The 20612-nt window shown below is 36.5% G+C and overlaps 2 protein-coding genes and 1 non-coding gene across 11 annotated transcripts in view; 1 reads left to right on the top strand and 2 right to left on the bottom strand.

Annotated features, from left to right (window-relative positions):
• Positions 1 to 11357, bottom strand: part of LOC104786960 — a 32659-nt gene extending 21302 nt beyond the window's left edge. The window contains exons 1-26 of one of the 9 annotated variants that reach the window (XR_002038101.1): positions 11343 to 11357; positions 11185 to 11260; positions 10900 to 11075; positions 10703 to 10812; positions 10486 to 10531; positions 10278 to 10328; positions 10094 to 10194; positions 9804 to 9881; positions 9630 to 9701; positions 9426 to 9550; positions 9106 to 9202; positions 8883 to 8967; positions 8688 to 8797; positions 8474 to 8558; positions 8256 to 8366; positions 8051 to 8145; positions 7893 to 7979; positions 7644 to 7751; positions 7390 to 7534; positions 7235 to 7293; positions 6872 to 7140; positions 6688 to 6781; positions 6523 to 6581; positions 6228 to 6387; positions 6068 to 6118; positions 5889 to 5968 (exon numbers count right to left, since the gene is read on the bottom strand). This is a non-coding gene — a transcript (uncharacterized LOC104786960). Of the gene's footprint in view, positions 1 to 5888; positions 5969 to 6067; positions 6119 to 6227; positions 6388 to 6522; positions 6582 to 6687; positions 6782 to 6871; positions 7141 to 7234; positions 7294 to 7389; positions 7535 to 7643; positions 7752 to 7892; positions 7980 to 8050; positions 8212 to 8255; positions 8367 to 8473; positions 8559 to 8687; positions 8798 to 8882; positions 8968 to 9105; positions 9203 to 9425; positions 9551 to 9629; positions 9702 to 9803; positions 9882 to 10093; positions 10195 to 10277; positions 10329 to 10485; positions 10532 to 10702; positions 10813 to 10899; positions 11076 to 11184; positions 11261 to 11342 lie in introns of all 9 variants that reach the window. The other 8 variants (XR_002038097.1, XR_002038095.1, XR_002038102.1 and 5 more) reach the window with 8 other exon arrangements.
• On the top strand, positions 14745 to 16731 carry LOC104789274 (probable F-box protein At5g47300). The gene is made up of 2 exons (XM_010515001.1): positions 14745 to 14791; positions 15546 to 16731. Exons 1-2 carry the CDS (start codon positions 14745 to 14747, stop codon positions 16729 to 16731), a joined length of 1233 nt encoding a protein of 410 aa, XP_010513303.1.
• On the bottom strand, positions 17431 to 18608 carry LOC104786959 (60S acidic ribosomal protein P2-1-like). The gene is made up of 4 exons (XM_010512442.2): positions 18500 to 18608; positions 18311 to 18401; positions 17737 to 17966; positions 17431 to 17631 (listed from the first exon to the last, which is right to left on the bottom strand). The coding sequence occupies exons 2-4, from the start codon at positions 18396 to 18398 to the stop codon at positions 17605 to 17607; spliced, it is 345 nt and encodes a 114-aa protein (XP_010510744.1). The 5' UTR covers positions 18399 to 18401; positions 18500 to 18608; the 3' UTR covers positions 17431 to 17604.

The following is a 20612-nucleotide window of genomic DNA, read 5'->3' as shown; positions in this document are numbered from 1 at the left end:
CATAAACATGATCAAAGTAGCCCATAGACTGTCTCGGACGGATTGAAGATGACAAGCAAGGACACGGCCTGCACCAGACTGTGTTGTTATCAAATTGGCCACAAGCTTGGTTAACGTCCTTGAGCCTGCAAAAAAAAAAAAAAAATGTAGAATAAATGAAAAGTCTATTAGCCATCAACGAGAGAGTAAATGGGGACACAGGAATGAAACACAACTGAGAAACTCAAATCATATCCCAAGCTTACAGTCTCTTGCATCAGCAAAACGTTTGATCTTTGATTATCCCAAGCTCCAGAGCCAAATAGCAAGAAATATCCTGTTAAAAAAAAAACAGACAACGGGAACATACAAGGACAAGATAAAAACTCAGTGTCTACCTAAAATCAGTTTCAAACTAATACAAATTCTATCCGAAGAAGAAGGAAACTAAGAAAGAACCTGAGCTAATTAAGGCAGGATAAGCAGTACCAGAAGTACAAATTGTGTGTAAGCAGATGGAAACCGAAGGACTTTGTATGGATCCCGCTGGAGAAACATAGCATAAGCTCCAACAACCTGAAAAAGAAAAGAGAATATGAATCTATGTGACAACTTAACATGCGATTTGGTGAATGCAATGTTTCATGGTTCTGAAATTATAAAAAAAGAGACAAAAACTTCCGTATAATGTATTATACATCAGTATGTTATGTATGCACACATATAGTATAACAGTTTCAATGAAAAAGAAAAAAAGGCAGAACAGTTTTTTTATGTCTAGTACGTTACCTCGTCGCCGTATAATGTTGTAAGAAGCATGAGGAGACACAGAACCATCAGATGTTCTTCCTCCAAACCCCAGGCAGGAAATCGAATCATGAAACTGGACTGGATGAGAAAAAAATAGAGAACAAATTATGTTAAAGCTCAGATCCTCACTCCTCAGTCGTCACTCCTCAAGTCCTCCGTTCCGTTTTGTTTTCAGCAAGGGGATGGAAGGAGACGATGCTCCAAAACGACAGCGTCTCATCAACTAATGGACCCTAAAAGAAGAAATAAAGAATTATGGTGGGCCAACTAACACCAGAGCCCAATTCCCATAATTCTTAAACCGAGCCCAGTGTTAAGACTTATGAGTAAGACCAAAACCGTTACGAAGACGTTAGCACGGAGAATAAGCGTTTCCATCATCAAAACCCCTGAAGACGTTAGAACGGAGAAGAAGCGTTTCCATCAAAGCATGATCCCATAAAAGACATCATCCGATCCAAAACCTGAAATAAAGTACATAACGACAATAAAAATCACATGAACATATATACAAAACAAAGCAACTTATGCGCAATATTTTAAAACCAAACCCTATAAAAACATCAATTAGTATAGGTGAACATATATACCTCACCAAAAATAGCCATTAGTATTGATGTGAAGTAACTAGAAACTCGAAGTTATATACTCTCAAACCATCCTTCCCTCCAACAAGGTCCTTAACCTCCACGATCTAACACAAGCAAAGAAAAACATTAGTTGATCTGTGTGATCAGTAAGAATATAACAAAGGGAAAGAGGAGACTGTCAAAGAGGCAACAGGGAGCAACGACAGATCAAAGGCATCCTCCTACAAGATAAACTGAGACATAAAACAGAACAAAGGTTAACTTGTCGTTGTAATGGAAACGGATGGTAATACAAAGATGTAGCACAGAAGAAGAAACCTTAAAAAGATGACAGACCAAAGGTAAGATTTTATCACATCAGTCCTCCCAGTGCCTTCACGATCTGCATCAAAGACAAATACATTTTCGTTAAAAATACATATTAAACCGATAGGCAAAAAGGTGTAAAAATGCGAGGCAACCTGAAAGTTAAACTCAGAAATCAAACGCTCCCACAATTTTTGTTTTTTTCTCTTTGAACCTCCAACACAGTAATCCTAGGTCCTCATGATCTGCATCAAAGAGAGACATAGGTGTTTTTTCACTTTATATAGAAAGAAACAGAAAAAAACGGTTAAGTGGAAGAAGACTACCTGAAGATGTACCGCAGAGAGGACAAATACAAGCCATCAAAACAGTCACCAACCGATCAAAGCATCCTCCTCCACAATCTATAATTAACAGAGCCAAGTAGAGTTAAAAATCGCATGAACATAATAAAAAAAGCCTTGAATGATCAATTTAGAAACCAAATTCTAGAAGAGCAACAAGAGTAAGAGAGTGACAACGATAAGTCAAAGCCATCACCGATCAATCGCAGGATCATCCTCCACAAATCTAAACCAACAAAACAAAAACGACATTATGTAACCAGAAGATAAGACAAAACCACCGAACCAAAGTGACAATAAAGAAGCAAATAGAGATGAGTTTAGAGCAAGGAACCCATGAGAACGATTGAAGACAATAACATGGTTTAGAAACGTGATGATTGGATCATGGTTTGCTTCCAAAAGACCTGCNAAACGTAAGGAACAAAAACAAAAAAAAAGAAGTAACAAAAAAAAAGAATCATAGGGATTTAGAAGAAGAAGGAATAAGGATGTACCTCTAATCAATACCAAAGCTCAGTCCTGACTCCTCTCTGTTTCGTTTTGATTTCAGACTAAGGGGAAGGAAGAAGAAGAAGAATATGGGCCGCAAAACTAACACCAAAAGCACAATTCCTAGAATTTTCAAAACACTGTCGTTTTAAGCCACAATGATCATCTTCTTCATCATTCATGAGTCACGACACGACCAGAGGTAACAACCGAGCAGAGGTTAGAGTTAGCGATGGGGAAAGTGAAGAGTTCTCTAAGTAAAGTAAAATTAAACAAAGAAGGACAAGAGATCAAACAAACCAACCTTGGATCATGGCAGAAATCTCCTCCAAGATAGTGGTCATTGCTTAGCTGGCTCGAAACCTATGAGAGAGATAGCAAACAAAATCATCAGGTGATAGATACTCAATGGAGAAGAGAAGAGGATTTGCCAATAATATAATAGAGAGGTCTGAGAACAAACCCTGGCCGAGTAATAAGGAACCCATGGCATTGAGGTTCGAAGCTATAGGAACCCTAATTCTCCATACCTACAGAAACATATTGAATCCAAAATCTCAGTTTCGATCAAATCCATGGAGAGGTAAAAATCGCATGAAAACATAATAAGAAAAGCTTTTAAGGGATTCAGTTTAGGTACCAAACCATAGAAGAATAACATGAATAGGAGTGACATCTGACAGGGATCAGTCGAAGCCATCACCAATCAATTGTAAGATTAGTAACATGTAACTAAATTTCTTCATGTCTTTTAAAACATCCATCATGCATTTGTCTGTCACAAAGAGTTAAGTTCATGACTAAAGCTGGAATAGATTTATATTACAATTACTCTCAAAGACAAAAGATTACCTGAAGCCTCCCTGCAGTAGGCATGATTACTACATAGACACTACCCATTTTAGCTTTTTCTAGACCTTGCTTTCGCTAGATCTGCAGGTTTCACATCAGTCTAGTCTCTGCTATAAAACTGGGACACCAACCTGAAACAAGGAACCGGATAATCCTAAAACACAAGATTAAGGAAGTTAGACCCAATCCATGATTTTCAATCTATTGATATCAACCAACAACAATGATGGTGAAGTGAGCAATGAGACAAAATTATATGAGAAGATGTAAGAAAGTAAAAAAGCAAACCTATGGTGGTTTAGGGAGAGCTTAAGAGCCCCACGGAGATGCAAAGTTTCACCTTTTGGAGGCCATGTAACCTCTCCATATTTACACTCTCCGCTCTAGTGGCAGTCCAAGAGCCCGGTCCCATATCAGCTGAAAGGAGAAAGAGAAAACAGCATCACAAAGAGGAGTATGGTTTTTTTCAAAGAGAATTGTCAATAGCGCAAAAGTATGGCTGTGGATGTACCTGTGATCAGATGACGAGACTCCTTGAGACAGCCAAAAAGCAGTGTAGTATCTACATTTGAAAGAAAGGCCACTCTATTAATTATAACCAAAGAAGACTACCTGAAGATGTAGCGCAGAGAGACAAAAACGATCCATCAAAACCATTACCAGCCGATCAAAGCTCCTCCTCCACTAAAATATAGGGTCGTAGGCTTAAAAGTTAAAACATGCAGGCCAACATCACTAGGAAGATCAGTGACATTACTGTTAACTGAACATTTCAATAACATAGCAAAATAATGTTGTAAAACTCCCGAATGGCACAGTCCAAATCTCAGGAACCCGAAAACCTCTTGGTTATAAAGAGTGTTAGTTTCACGGGGTCATCAAGGATTTTCTTATAACTCTTCACTTCTTTGATTACTTATGTTTCTGCAGGAGTCCCTCTACCCTCCTTAGCAAACTCAAAGGAAGTACCACATGCACACGATGAGATGCATTACAAATTCAGCATAATAAACTACAAGTACTGAATGCTGTCGCCTTTGCCTTAGCATCCTGAATCAATATCTCCATTCTCTATAGATGCGCCAATGTTGAAGGAAGCCTCCTGTAACAATACAATCTGCAGATAACAAATCACATTAAAATTTGAATATAATGGTGAGATAAAAGATGCGAAAATGACAAGTAGGTAAGAGTTTACTCAAATATAATCCAGCAGCGAGGAAACCACCACCCAAAATTCCATTTACATTTGACACACAGAGAGACCAGGAAAGCTATAGTAGGAACCAATTGATCTGAAAATAAAGTTAGAACCTGTCAAGCAGTATTGGGTGCAGAACCATGTAAAGGTTCAAAGAGTCCAGGTCGCGGTATTAAACATGAAGGATTTATGTTTAGAGAAGATCATACTACTGGATACTCAAGGCTTCCAAAAGACCTGCAATACGAAGAAAGAAACGTAAGGAACAAACAAAACAAAAAAAAAAAGAAGTAAAAGACGTGTTAAGAGGAAGAACAAAACCATTTGAAGAAGTAGCACAGAAACGTGTCCATCAAAGCCATCACTCTCATCGATAAAAGCATCATCCGAAACCTGAAACAGCATAACAACAAGTAGTTAGCATGAACATACATAAAGCTACCTATGCAATTTGGAAACCAATCCCTAGAAAAAAATCAGTTAAGAGGAAGAAGACTACCTGAAGATGTAGCGCAGAGAAAACGATCCATCAAAACCATCACCAGCCGATCAAAGCATCCTCCTCCACTAAAATATAGGGTCTTAGGCTTAAAAGTTAAAACATGCAGGCCAACATCACTAGGAAGATCAGCGACATTACAGTTAACTGAAAATTTCAATAACATAGCAAAGTAATGTTGTAAGACTCCCGAATAGCACAGTCCAAATCTCAGGAACCCGAAATATTTAATGGAGTAATATTAAACAAACTGATTGCAACAGATTTGGGAGGGAATACGGGATGAATACCTGAATTTGTCGAGCCTTTTGCATGAGAGGATAAGATAGAAGAACAAACGAACTCCCACAATGGTACCAACTTTCTGAAGATAATGAATTTGAAATCATAAAATAAGGCTAAACCAGACATACGAGAACAGGAACAAATAGCATCATTATCAATTCCACTTCGTCTCAGGTCCCTACAACAATAAAATTCCCAGCTAAAACAAATTGTTTTCAAAATTTAATATGAAGAGAAACACTGATCATTAACAAATTTCAAAGCAACACAAGGAACAAATAATAACACAAAATCATACATAAGTGAAGGATGATATGAAATGAAACCTGGAGGTGTTCTTCTTCTTCTGCTTCTTGGACGTTGGCTCATAGAATGGTGTCATTTACGGAATTATTTGTTTATGCTCTCTACCTTCAATGATGATCTCCTTGACCTGATTCACAATATAACTAAACCATTAAATTGTAATTGTAACCAAAAATAAAAGCAAATTCATCGATCAAATCAGTAGAACCAGTTTCTGTTGTTACCTTAAGCAAGCACGTTGGCGACGATTGTGTTCTGAATCAACGAGAGAGAGAGAGAGTTAAATAAATCAATCAAAGCCCACCTGTTCCACAGAATCAAAAAGAAACAGACCCATATGTCCTAACTCAGTCAAAATCATATAGATTTATAAGAAGAACACACAAAAAAAAAAGATACATACCACTCTCTGACTTGTTTGCTCTCACGTCGCCATTATAATGCTTCAAGGATTCTGAGAATCAGATGAAAAGAAATTTCAAATCACACACCACAACTCAATAACAAAAAAAAAAAGAATCATGGAGAATTGGAAAAAGAAGGAATAAGGAATAAGGAGGTACCTCTAATCAATACCAAAGCTCAGTCCTGACTCCTCTGTTCCGTTTTGATTTCAAACAAAGGGGAAGGAAGGATAAGAATATGTGGGCTGCCAACTAACACCAAAAGCACAATTCATAGAATTTTCAAAACACTGTCGTTTCAAGCCACAACGATCATATTCTTCATCATTCACGAGTCACGACAAGACCAAAGGTAACAACCGAGCAGAGGTTAGAGTTAGCGATGGGGAAAGTGAAGAGTTCTCTAAGTAAAGTAAAATTAAACAAAGAAGGACAAGAGATCAAACAAACTAACCTTGGATCATGGCAGAAATCTCCTCCAAGATAGTGGTCATTGCTTAGCTGGCTCGAAACCTATGAGAGAGATAGCAAACAAAATCATCAGGTGATAGATAGTCAATGGAGAAGAGAAGAGGATTTGCCAATAATATAATAGAGAGGTCTGAGAACAAATCCTGACCGACTAATATTGGACCCATAGATAGATACTTTATCTGGAATAAGGAACGCATGGCATTGAGGTTCGAAGCTCCAGGAACCCTAATTCTCCATACCTACATAAACATATTAAACCCAAAATCTCAAGCTCGATAAAAAAAAAAAAAAAGAAACAAGAACAAATTTAGAAAGCAAATTCGGCTCACAATTCATGGATCGGTTGAGTAGTAAGTTCGAACCATCATCATGTTGCTCTCTTGTCGCCACTAGAACGATCTCTCTCTGTTTCTTTCTCTCAAATTTGTTGGGCTGGAACTCCTAAAGACAATATTTTTCAAGAGCTGGGACAGACTCACTCTGAGAGATGTAGAGGAGCTTAAGAGCCCCACGAAGTTGCAAAGTTTCACCTTTGGGAGGACATGTTTACACTCTTTGGCCGCTCTAGTGGCAGTCGAAGAGCCCGGTCCCATATCACCTGAAAAGAGAAAGAGAAAACAGCATCACAAAGATGAGTGTGGGTTTATTCAAAGAGAACTGTCAATAGCCCGAAATTATGTCTGTGTATGTACATGTGAGCAGATGACGAGATCCCTTGAGACAGCCAAAAAGCACAGTGTAGTATCTAAATCTGAAACAAAAGGTCACTCTAGTAATTATAACCAAGATTCAGTAAAACAAGGCCTGTGGTTAGTCAGGCTTAAGTGATAAAGATGCAATTTTGTACCTTTCTTTCGGTTAGACGATAATAGTTCAGCAGCACTCTACTAAGAGCATCAACGTTAGGCCACGGGTGGTCTGTAAACCTGTACTTGGTCAAACACCATCAATCCAATAGAATTAGTTTTAATTCTTGAAAGCATCTCCACGATCTGCAAAAAGAGTGCAAGAAGTAGAACCATCATATGCTAATTTGTAATTCTAATAGAAAGAGCCAATTAAAGAGAAAACCCCTTAATAAAGACCCTAGAATTGTTATACCTTTACTTGCTCGATCAAATCAGATAAATCCAGTTGAAGAAGAAGAAGAAACGTCATGGAAACAAATAACGTTCGTCCGCTCTGATACTCACTTGGCACCATATCCAGCTAATTCATCAACGATACTCAAGAGTTATAAGACAAGAAAAGAGAAGAGAAGGTGATCGTTCGTTTATCAAATTCTATTGATGTCGTTATTGTTTGGGTCATCATCAACCCTAAGGCTAAGCAACGCAGAAGTTTGTTTACCTCTGTGATTGCTTCGGTAGGAGTAACTTGTTATTTACTGAGGCTTTCTCTGTGGTGTAGCTACTGGTTCTAATACGGCACTTTATCCTGCAATAACAAGAATGGTTAAAAGAAGTAGTTGAACTTAAACAATAGTGATGGATGATTTGAAACAAAACCTTGAGGAGTTCTTCTTCTTCTTGGGCGTTTGCTCATGGTCTAATTCATGCATTGGTAGAGCTCGCTAGCGGCTATGTTTGTGACACTCCTTTCCCTAGAATTAGTGAGACAATCAATCAACACACAAAAATTAGAAAAACCATCCTCACTTGCACCATATCTGAATTAATCAAGAAAAAAAAAGATGAAATTAAGTTGCATAACCTGAATTAAGCTCAATCAAACGTCAAAGTAACAACCATTAAAAAGCATAACCTGTGATCCTGACGCTTTGGCCAAAGATGCAGTAAAACCCCACACCAAGAACCGGAGATCCTGAAACACCAGATAAAAAAAAGAAGTTAGACCAAACCAACAAGCAACAACGATGGTGAAGAGAGGAATGAGACCAAATTATATGCAAAGATGTATAAAAAGCAAACCTCTGGTTTAGAGAGGAGCTTAAGTAAGAGCCCGATTGAAGAAGGCTCCTTGGACATTACTTGACTGCAGTGTTGGGTTCGGAACCTGAGAGAGAGAAAGAACAAAATCATCAGGTGATATAGTCAATGGAGAAGAGAAGAGGATTTGGCCATAAAATAGAGGTGTGAGAACAAACCCTGCCGAGTAAGATAGATTCTCTGAAGTGACACGTACCTGGACAATTTCATCAAGATCGTCTTTTTCCTCTGCAAAACCTCTCTGGCCTTTGTCCTGATGATGTTGATGAAATTTTGATCGAACTTCTTATAGAAATATTTCAATGCCTAAAGAAAAAGTAAAAAAGCAACTTGTTATATACTTTGAGAGAGTAAACCAAGACAGGTTTGAACTGAGAATACGTAAGCATACCGTTGAATACTTTGTAGGAAATCAACCAATCGACAGAGGGAGAATGTTTTCTCTGGGCAAGCTTTTTGTCCAAACCTCAGAAGACCTGCAGAAGAAAAGAAAAAGAAAAACAATGCTAATACGAGTCTGCGGCAGTTCTAAAACCAAACACCATCTGGTTTATCTCAATCGAGATATATGAATATGTAGAAGATAGGGAAGCAGCCATGAACGACATAACTACCTTCACAATACGAAGGGTTGCAGAAGTCACATGATCTGAAAAGTCTCCTCCAGGAGGTGAAACGCCAAAAAAAAACATGGCCATATCGTGGAACGACCTGCACGACAAATGTTTATTAAAAATTTCCTAGCAACATTCACAAGCAACGCCAAAAATCAAAACATAATCCCAAGCTTTTATTCATTAATTGGACAATGATTCAAGTTATGGCCTGTCGTGGTTAGCATGCAATACAAATTACAAACGGTCTATTACTCCCAGCTTTCATTTCAGAGCATCTAGGCTTTTGAAAAGGATAAGCAGAGCATAATTTTGTTTACCTTGCCACTGTTTAACGTTTTCCATATATAATCTTTTGGCTGTGCCTGACTGATAACAGCTTTCCCACAGCCAGAATCACCAGGGATGGAACCAAGAACAGAAGTGAAAAGGGATCGAAAACACACTGACAACAGGAAATGAAAGCAATCAACAACACACATCTTCAATTGACTGTCACTGCTTAAAAAAAATTGAGTAATTACCTGCCCAGCAAGTAGAGGAGTATCGGCAGCAAGCTTTGATGCAACTGGCCTAGGCGTACGTACAGGCCAGCTCTGACATGTTATCAACCAAAACCAGTTTAATAAGTGAATCAAAATTAAGACCAAATGAACACTTAAATAGGGAGACATATGCAGTCAAACACCACACATTACCAAAGTTGATCGGGACAGAAACACCCCCGAGGGATGTACACATCACCGGATATTCTCGCAATAGCCTTCAAAATCCTCCTGTGAGATATGAAACAAAATAATCACCATAAGCCAGCCACTGTCTGTCGTTCAAACAAATCATAAACGTCAAAACTTTTTGTCTAGCAAGAATATATATCCTTTATAACTTTTATGTCAAATACATGTTAAATCAATAAATCAAACCATGATAGATAGTCAATGGAGAAGAGAAGAGGATTTTCCAATGAAATAGAGGTCTGAGAACAAACCCTGACCGAGTAATATTGGACCACAGATAGATACTCTATCTGATTTTAAGGAACCCATAGGGGTTTGAGTTTGAAGCTCCAGGAACCCTAATTCTACATACCTACAAAAACATATTAGACCCAAAATCTCAGTCGCAATTTAGTTCTGATCTACATTGCAACAAAACCCCAGTGTAACGCTCACCTGTTTAAGTTTATGTCTGCTCTCTTCTCTCGTCGCCACCATTACAACTCTCTGCAATGTAAAATTAGGTATAAACTAGAGTTATATTTGCAAAAGTCAGAACACTCAGTTTATAATTACCACCGGCTTATTTTGCTATGCTTTGATGAGTCATGACTCATGAAACTAGAGGTCAAAAAAACACAGAGCAGAGAAATGAACTACAAACCTGGCACACCCGCACGATGAGCCTCAACTTGCTCTTTGTTTGGCCCCTATATCGAAAAGAGACAGAACTATACCTTAGAATCATATAATAAGGGAAACAAAAATTGTATCAAAAGAGACAGAACTATACCGTAGGATCATATAATAAGGGAAACAAAAATTGTAAGAAACATTCCCGTGACCATTTATGTATGAAAATGTTAAAAAGATTATCCAACCTTTGCAGTTAACGGCAGCCACAGAGGACCCTCAGGTAAGGGCTTTACTCCAGATTGAGCTGAAGAGTTTTCTGGCATTCAAGAATCGACATTCCCCTAAAGCGTATTCCCTATAATAAAAAAGGAGTAGAATATATAATAAGAGAAAGCCTTCATAATCAAAGAAGAGAGGATTAAAAAATCATTAGAATACATACCATATCAACAGTGATGTTACAGAGCCAAGAAGAGTTAAAAATCGCATGAACATAATAAACAAAGCCTTGAATGATTCAATTTAGAAACCAACCCCTAGAAGAGCAACATGAGTAAGAGAGTGACAACGATCAGTCAAAGCCATCACCGATCAGTCGCAGGATCATCCTCCTCAAATCTAAACCAAGAAGAAAAAAAACGAAAAGTTAATAACATGTAATTAGAAAAAACCACCGAACGAAAGAGACAATACATAATCAAATAGAGATGGGTTTAGAGCAAGGAACCCATGAGAACGCTTGAAGACAATAACATGGATTATAGAATACGTGATGATTGGATCATGGTTTGCTTCCAAAAGACCTGCAAAACGAAGAAAGAAACGTAAGGAACAAAACAAAACAAAAATTATAAGTAAAAGACGTGTGAAGAGGAAGAAGAAAACCCTTTAAAGACGTAGCACAGAGAAGAAGCGTGTCCATCAAAAAGCCATCACTCTCATCGATAAAAGTATCATCCAAAACCTGAAACAACATAATAACAAGTAAATAGCATGAAGATATATAAAGAGGTTTCAGGTTCTTGATGCTGCCTGGGATATAACAAAGGGAAAGAAGAGACCATGAAAGAGGTAACATGGAGCAACGACATATCAAAGGCATCCTTCAAGAAAAAACTGAGACATAAGAGAACAAAGGTTAACTTGTGGTTGTAATGAAGACGGATGGTAATAAAAAGATGTAGCACAGAAGAAACGTAAAAATATGACAGAGCAGAAGAAAGATTTATCATATCAGTCCCTCCGGTGCCTCGACAAAGTTTAAGAACAAACTCGTGTAGGAAAGAATCTGTGGATCATCGATCTCTCATCTGAATGTGTGTACACAGCAAGAACATCATCTGGGAAACACAAGAAACAAAAGACCAATAATAAGATGATATCAAATAAAACAACAGATATGCTAAACGGTGTACAGATGTGAGGTAACCTGAAAGTTGAACTCGGAATCAAACGCACTCCCACAATGATTTTTTTTTTCTCTTCGAACCTCTCCAACACAGTAATCCTGGTTCCTCATGATCTGCAACAAAGAGAGACAGAGATGTGTTTTCACTTATATAGAAAGAAGAAAACAAAAATCGGTAAAGAGGAAGAATACTATTACCTGAAGATGTAGACAAGAGAAGAGAAAAAAGATCCATCAAATAAAACCATCACCAATTCGATCAGTGATGGAATGACTACAAGAGTGTCAATAAGAAGAGAGGGTACCTTTGGAAAGACCTTGAAGGAAAAACTAGAATTCCAACCAGCAAAACCACGAACAAGGATGTCAGGCTGTGGATATGCAATCAAAACACACACACAAAGGTAACAATTTTATGAAGATAATGAATTCACAAAGAGAAATAGTTTGACATCATAAAATAAGGCTAAATTAGACATACCTATATCAATGTGGTGATGTCACTAGGAGAACAGGAACAACCAACACCATATTATCAATTCCACTTCATATCATGTCAATACAACAACAAAATTCCCATTTAATAAAATTGCAAACTGTTTTCAAATTTAATAATACGAAGAAGCACTGATCATTATTAGCAAATCTTAAAGCAACACAAGAAACATATAACTAACCCGAGATACGTATGGCGTTAAAGTACTTTAACGACGGCAGGCTCAGAATAAATCGCAATGGAGAAAGCCACCTTCAAAGCAGAAAAACGAAGCAAGTCAGTGAGCATTTATTGAGCTATAATGCAACACCAAAAGAAAAACCAATTCGCCAAAATAACATCTGATCAAAGCGCATCAGCAATCTGAAATTGGAAGATCTTGGCATCGAATGAATTCATTACCTGCCATATGGAATCAATCCAATCCACAAGTCACAACATCTCGTCATTAACAAGAATACAAGTAAGATCAATAGATAGTGAGACCATCAAAAAATAAAGCTAAATCAGACATACCATTATATCAATGTGGTGTGACGGTAGGAGAACAGGAACAACCAGCACCATTATCAATTCCCAGTTAAGCAAATTGCAAATTGTTTTAAAAATCTAATATGAAGAGAAACACTGAAACAAATATCAAAGCAACACAAGGAACAGATAATAAAATTGAATCAGACATAAGTGAAGGATGATATGAAATAAAACCTGGAGGTCTTCTTCTTCTTCTTCTTCTTCTTCTTCTTGTTGTTGGACGTTGGCTCATGGAATGGTGTCATTCAATGGAATTAGTTGTACATGGTCTCTACCTTCCTTGAATGATGATAATCTCCATGATCGGATTCACAAAATAATTAAAACCTTAAATGTAACCCAAAAAAAAAGCAAATTCATCGATCAAATCAGTAGAACCAGTTTATGTTGTTACCTTAAGCAAGCACGTTGGCGACGATTGTGTTCTGACTCATCAACGAGAGAAATAGTCAAATAAATCAATCAAAGCTGTAATTAAAGCGAATCGGTAGAGATTTAGAAGATCCTCACTCCTCAATCGATAAGGTACCTCTTATCAATACCAAAAGCTCAGATCCTCACTCCTCACTCCTCAGTTCCGTTTTGATTTCAGAGAAAGGGATGGAAGAAGACGATGCTCCAAAAATGACGACGTCTCAATTAATGGACCCTAAAGAAGAATATGGGTCGCCAACTTAACACCAAAAGCCCAATTCGCAGAATTTCCAAAACGCAATCGTTTCAGGCCTCAACGATCATCTTCGTCGTCATCATTCACGACCCAAGGGAAAAAAAAAACAGAACAGATGTTAGAGTTAGCGATGATGAAGTGAACACAAACAAATAACAAGGGTTAGGAAGATTCGGTGACCTTGATCTGGATCTAGGGTTTTTCGAGTTGTTTTATTTGTTACCTTATCGTAGAGAGAGAGAGAGAGAGATCATTGAAAGATTAAATTTAAAAGCTTTACCAATTTTGTTCTTTCTTGCGCCTCTCTTCTCTGCGACTGCGACCTTGTTCAAGTTTGCTCTTCCGTCGCCCCATTATAACATCATCGATTGATAAAAGTCTGGAAAATAAACAGAAACAACAAGTTACGAACCAAACCCTAGAAAAGAATTAAAATCCAATGATCGATTCAAAGAAAAACATCAGAGAGACTAGTTTAGAAGAATGTAACCACCAACGAAACAGACCGAGCGAGAGAAGATACTGTACTAGAGAGAGAGAGAGAAACAAAACCCTTGAAGACGTAATCATAGAGAAGAAGCGTGCGCGTCCATATCAAAAGTGACCGTTGGAGAGATTCATGTAAAGTTTTTCTTTTTTTCTTTGGTAAATTTCTAAAGTGACCGTTAGAGAGAGATTCATATAAAGTTTTTTTCTTTTTCATGGTCTCATCATACGATCTCTTCTCCAACGGTCAGAAAACACTTAACACGATTGATTGAGGACGCGATATCGAGCAAAGGCTTCTTATTTTTTTTCGAATATGCATAATTTCCCTTTTTCTTCTATTTTGCTTTTTTTTTTTTTTTTTGCCAACTGCTATGCGAATGCTCGATTCATTCCATTTTTCCTTTTTCTTTTTTTTCTTTTCTTTCATTCAACTTAAATGTATTCATTGGTCAGTCAAACTAAACCGGAAATAAATTATAGTTTGCTAGAAAATCAACGCAAACCAAATTAAATCAGTACTACTCATACACTCGAAAATAAAATTAATATTAAATCTACCATCTCTCTTCTTTCACTTCGATCGTCTAATTTCTCACCAAATAAAGTATTAAAAAGCTCGAATCATTGTTTCATGTTTGTTTCGATCCTCTTGCATGCTAATTGAGCCATGAAAGCAACATGAATAGGAATATGAAGAAGATGAAGAAGACGAAGAAGGAGAACGAAGACAAAGGATTGTGAATATATATATGTGGAGGATTCTAAGTTATCGGCTTTACAAATCCCATCCCACACATTCTAATCTTTGGATATATGGTTCCTCTTCGACTCCTCTTATTCATCACTCCCGCGTTTCTCTCATTCCTTTTCATCTCCCATCTCTGCGACAACTACCAAGTCATTCGATCGACCTGCATGAACCAAATCAATGTCTTAAGTTTTTCTTTGTCAATAATTTATTTATTTGATATTAATATGATCTATTATTTAACTCTCTATCAAAGGTAGAATACACAGATTTGCGTGCTTTTATATATTGTTATGGTGTTTAAGACTTTAAATTAATAAATTTCCACGTTTCTTTGCTAAACATTTGGTACTTGCACGACAAGTTATCTTCCTTTGTCTAGAGTTTTAGGTTTCATATCAAACCGAGTAAGCAGATTACGGTTCTCGGTTCGCGTAAAGAAATAACCGAGAAATAACAGCTTACAACGATAGCTAGAATCGATGAACAAAGAGATTTGTGAAATAGCTTTCTTATTTCTTAATCGTAACAAATTTTAAACTTATATACCAAAGGTTAAGGCTAAACCGGAAATATATTCTAATTAACTTAACCAAAGGATCAAACCAGCTTGTCTAATAGTGTTTCCACATACGTACTACTCTTGTCAATAAACTAATATCCTCCTAAAATCTTGTCCTTTACCTAATTTTCTCAAAAGGAAATATACATTTCCATCTTAAATAGGTATTCTTATATGAAAGAAAAAGGAAACGGTCGTGTGGGGTGTTAAGACTTAAGAGTGAAGAAGAAAAAAAAACCCTAAATAACAATCATAGCCGCCGGCACTTTCTTCCGTGTGAGAGATCACATTTGCTGCTAATTATGTCGGATCTTCCCAAAGATTTGGTAGAAGAGATACTCTGTCGCGTTCCAGCCACGTATCTGAGCCAATTACGATATGCATGCAAACGATGGAACAGATTATTCACCAAGAAGAGATTCACAAGAAAGCATTTGGACAAAGCCGCAAAACAGTTTCTGGTTCTCATGTCGGAGCAGTGCTATAGGGTTTATTTGATGAGCATCAATTTTAACGGTGTTCCATCTGTAGAGATCAAAGGTAAACACGGCCTAACTGGCCCTCAAGGTGACTTCGAGATTTTTAAAGTCTCTCACTGCGACGGTTTATTGTTATGCAACAACGGAGAATACAACAGAATCGTGGTTTGGAACCCGTGTACTGGTCAAACCAGGTGGATCCAACCAACAAAGATAGGTTCTTATGCTCTTGGATCCTACCAAGACAACGAATATGGCAATACTAGCTACAAGATCTTGTCTTGTTGTGATGGTGACAAGAACGCATTTGAAATCTATGAGTTCAACACTAATTTATGGAGGACTCTTGATGTTAATTTGGACTGCGAATTGGAATATGATGACTGTGGCATGTCTTTGAAGGGAAAGACTTACTGGTTTGCTTCAGATGAAAATGAGGAACAGCTCGGCATGTTTTTAGTAAGTTTTGACTATACAACAGAACTATTTGCACGTTTGGTTCTTCCATGTCAGAGTCTTTACAATAAGGCCTTCTCTCTAAGCGTTGTTAGAGAAGAGAAACTTTCTGTGTTATTAAAGCATAGAGATACATCAAGAACAGAGATATGGATGACAAATAAGATCGATGAGACCAAAGTTGTGTCGTGGAGCAAGTTTTTAACAGTGGATTTGAAACCTGAACTTCGTATTTTCGGCCATATAAGTTTTTTGGTGGATGAGGAGAAGAAATTTATTGTGTTGTGTCATTTGGTAGTGAGAAGTGGAGTTCGCATTAAACAGGTGGTATACATTGTGGGAGAGGACAATAATGTAAAACAGGTGCATTCTGGATTCGCATCATCTCTGCCAAATTTGTTTGATTATATTCCAAGTTTGACTCAGTTCTAGCTGTGTAAGTAAGTAGACTGGTGGTGAATCCCTTGGTGACTCAAATCCAGCTACATGTAAAGCTTTTTTTTTTTTGCTTAGTTCTTTTTTCATAGCTATCTTGGTCATGTCCCTTGAATATTTAGTAAACTAGTATTTTAATAACAAGTGGTTTTCTCACTAGTCCACTCCCTGTATTCTCACTAGTACCAATCAGGTGGAAAGAAGCAGCCAGAGGTCCAAGAGTAAAAGATTGATGGACTAGTGAGTCAATAAAACAGGGAGTGGCATTACTCATTCCTCCCTTTGGGTTTGTGGTTATCCTAATTTTTAAAACAGTTTCTTTACGGATTGTTACATTTAGTTTCGGAATCTTTTATCTCCATAGACTTTTCAGATCACGTTTGATCATTATCAGCCAAGTTAATATAAACCAATCGGACCCAAACCAGATTAAAATTATTAATCCGAGCATAACTCGAATGTGTTTGAATGGATTCACATTTCCAATATTAACAGAATCTGAAAACCAAATCCGAACCCAAAATCGTACTTACATTCAATGTTACAGTTGATGCTATTGTTCAAAAGAAAGTTGGAAGTTGCATTTGAAATACTAAAATCTTTATATGTATGATCTCATTAGCTTTTAGACCTTTAGTAACGGGCAAGTGTTAGTATATACTGAGGGAGGTTAATAAGAAAGAGACTGTTAAACCATAGACGATGTAACCGAGGCAATAGTTCGAATTGAAATATAAAATGCCAATCACAAGTGAGACTGACGTTTGGAGTCAACAATCTCTTGAGAATCTCAGCATTGGAATACAAACTAAACAACAACATATAGGTTTCAAAAGGGTACAACAAAACCGGAACTCGTTTGCTACCAGCTTACTCGAACAGACTGAAACCCATGTCCTGCAAAAATTAACACACAAGAAAATACAAAAGTAAGCACCATCTCATTTCAAGAGACCTTTAAGGTTAGCTCGCTCAGACGAAAGAAATATAAAGAAAACTTACATCATCGGATTCTTCCTTCTCTTCCTTCTTCTCTTCTTTCTTGGACTCAGCAGCAGGGGCACCACCGCCTCCTCCTCCAGCGGATGGAGCAGAAGCCATAGCAACACCACCACCACCAGACGGCACTGAAGCAAGCTTCTCCCTTCCAGCAGCAATAAGCTCAGTCAAGTCTTTTCCTTTCACTTCCTTCAACAAAAGCTCAATCTGAGAGTCCTCTGTCTCAGCACCAACTGCAAAAAATCAAACAACACAACAAAACCACATTCAATCAATTCTTCAACCCCAATTACATTCATCCCTAACTAAATCCTTCTATGATCCTTTGAAAACATACATGAACTAACTAAACCTCACAACACAGTCCAAAACCAATACAACAAATGCCTCTTATTCAATTACCTTTTCACTTACACTACTTCCACATTTGTAGCAAACATATGCAAATGGTAATTAAACCAACAACTCTCACTAACTAGAGTAGCCATGTATAATAAACTCGATTTTTCTCCTCCATTTTTAAAAAAAAAAAAAAATCGAATGCTCAAAATTAGAAGTTACTACCAAAGAAACGAACCTGATCCGAGAATATCCTTGATATCGGTACTGGTTGGGGAAGCTTTCCCACTCAAAACGGCGAGCAAAAACGCGGCGACAACCTTCATTTTCTGATGAGTACAAAAAAACATCAAACCAGATTAATAATCAACAAGACTACTGACTACGTAGGAGGAGAAATGGATAAGAGGCGAACGCGTTTACTTACTGAGGAAATGTTGATGGATCTCGCAGGAGGCGGAGTGTGAGTTTAGGGTTTGTTTGCAGACGGCTATGATGAAGAAGTTCCGAAAAAATGGAAACTATATCATTTATATACACTTAGGGTTTTTGATATCAATTAGAGTTTCCGGTTTAAAAGAACTCGTCAAATAACCGGGATTTAAATTCATTTTGGCCCAGTTTCTGGTAAGCCCAATTTTGTAGGGTTCTACATTTCGCTTTACAAGTCATTTTTTAATGCACGTTTTCGGTTATTTAATAAAAAAAATATGAAATGTATTGCTCAACATTAATTAAATTTTGCTCTATTTGTTAAAGGCTTTTTGATTTTTTGTAAGAAATAAAATTCTTATGAGGTGTACTCCTTCTGATGAGAATGTTCCATTAAGCAAAAATACATGGTTATTCTGTAAACTATCTCATATTTTTCTTTTAAATTTTTGGAGCATTCTAAAAAATGTCCCTTTTTCCATATCCTTTTATGTTGACCATTTTTAAAACTACCCCTCTTTATATACAAAATGACCAAATTACCCTTTTTTGAGTGACAGCAAGAATGTACAGTCATTGAAATCAAAAATATTTTCCCGCCAAAAAAAATTTCCGCCAAAATTGAAAATTTTTCCGAAAAAAAATATTTTTTCCGGCTAAAAATATTGAAATTTATACCTTTTAAAAACATTGTAAACGCTTTTAAAAGTGTTTACAAGGTTTTTAAAAGGTTTTTAAACACATTATAAACACTTTTGTTTTCAACCAAACATTAATAAATTAAAATAAAACTCCAAGATTGGTTGCCCAAACAGGAGGAAAATAATTTACAAAAGATGATTCAGAGGTTAGAGAACCTGAAGATCTAGCAAGACAGTCCGCCCTTACGTTGACCTCTCGTGGTATCCTGACTAGGGTCAAGGAAGGGTAAGAAGTACGGAACAAAGCAAAGTCCTCCAGCAAATTCGAGAAAGCGGGCCAATCGTCCGGCGTCTGCACCATCGCAACTAACTCTGCACAGTCCGTCATTGTAAACGCTTTTAAAAACCTTGTAAATGCTTTTAAAAAGCTTGTAAATGCTTTTAAAAGGTTTTTAAACATCTTGTAAACGCTTTTAAAAACTTTTTAAAAGCATTTACAAAGTGTTTAAAAACCTTTTAAAACCCTTTTAAAAATCTTATAAAAACTTTTATAAGGTTTTTAAAAACATTGTAAAAGCGTTTACAAGGTGTTTAAAAACCTTTTAAAAATAATTTTAAAAACCATTTGAAAACCTTTTAAAAACCTTTTAAAAACCTTTTAAAACCTTTTAAAAATCTTGTAAAAGCGTTTACAAGTTGTTTAAAAAACCTGTTAAAACTCTTTAAAAAATCTCGTAAAAGCCTTTACAAGGTGTTAAGGCTTTTATAAGGTAAAAACCTTATAAAACCTTTTAAAAACCTTGTAAATTTTTTTTGGTGGGAAAAATTTTGGCGGAAAAATTTTTTTGTCGAAATTTTTTATCAAAATTTTTTTGACAAAAAAACTTTTGGCGGGAAGTTTTTTTCGAAAAATTTTGGGTGGGAAAATAGGTCGGAAATTTTTTGGCGGGAAAATTTTGTTTTTCTTTTTATTGAATAAAAAAATTTTCATCTAAGGGTAAAATGGTCATTAAAAATTAAAAGAGCGCAAAAATAAAAATGGCCAGAAAAGAGGGTATTTTTGAAAAGGATATATCAAAAGGGGCATTTTTAACAAATTCTCTAAAAATTTTTCAAAAGTTAATATGTTTATGTAAATTAGAGCATATGGGTACATATTATGCCTATATTCTTATTTCATTTTTTGGGGATTATTAAATTTATTTTCAATTTCATCTTTTTCTTCCGATTTTCAGGATAGCATAAAAAAGTTAAAGTAAAAATAATGAATTTATCTGAATTTTTGACTAGTTTATGGAAAAGTATTAAAATTATATCGTTTGAGATTACAATATATTAAACAAATATTTAAGATCAATATTTTCAAATATGAGATAATATTAGTTTGCATTTTTCTGATAATTATTTTGTATTAACTGTTAATATTGAAATAATGCACAAATTATTTTGGATATGACAATTATAAGT

This window comes from Camelina sativa, chromosome 5 (assembly GCF_000633955.1).
Source record: "Camelina sativa cultivar DH55 chromosome 5, Cs, whole genome shotgun sequence".
Classification (NCBI taxonomy): domain Eukaryota; kingdom Viridiplantae; phylum Streptophyta; class Magnoliopsida; order Brassicales; family Brassicaceae; genus Camelina; species Camelina sativa.
Note: the sequence above shows the minus strand (reverse complement) of the source record. Positions and strands in the feature narration are given on the sequence as shown.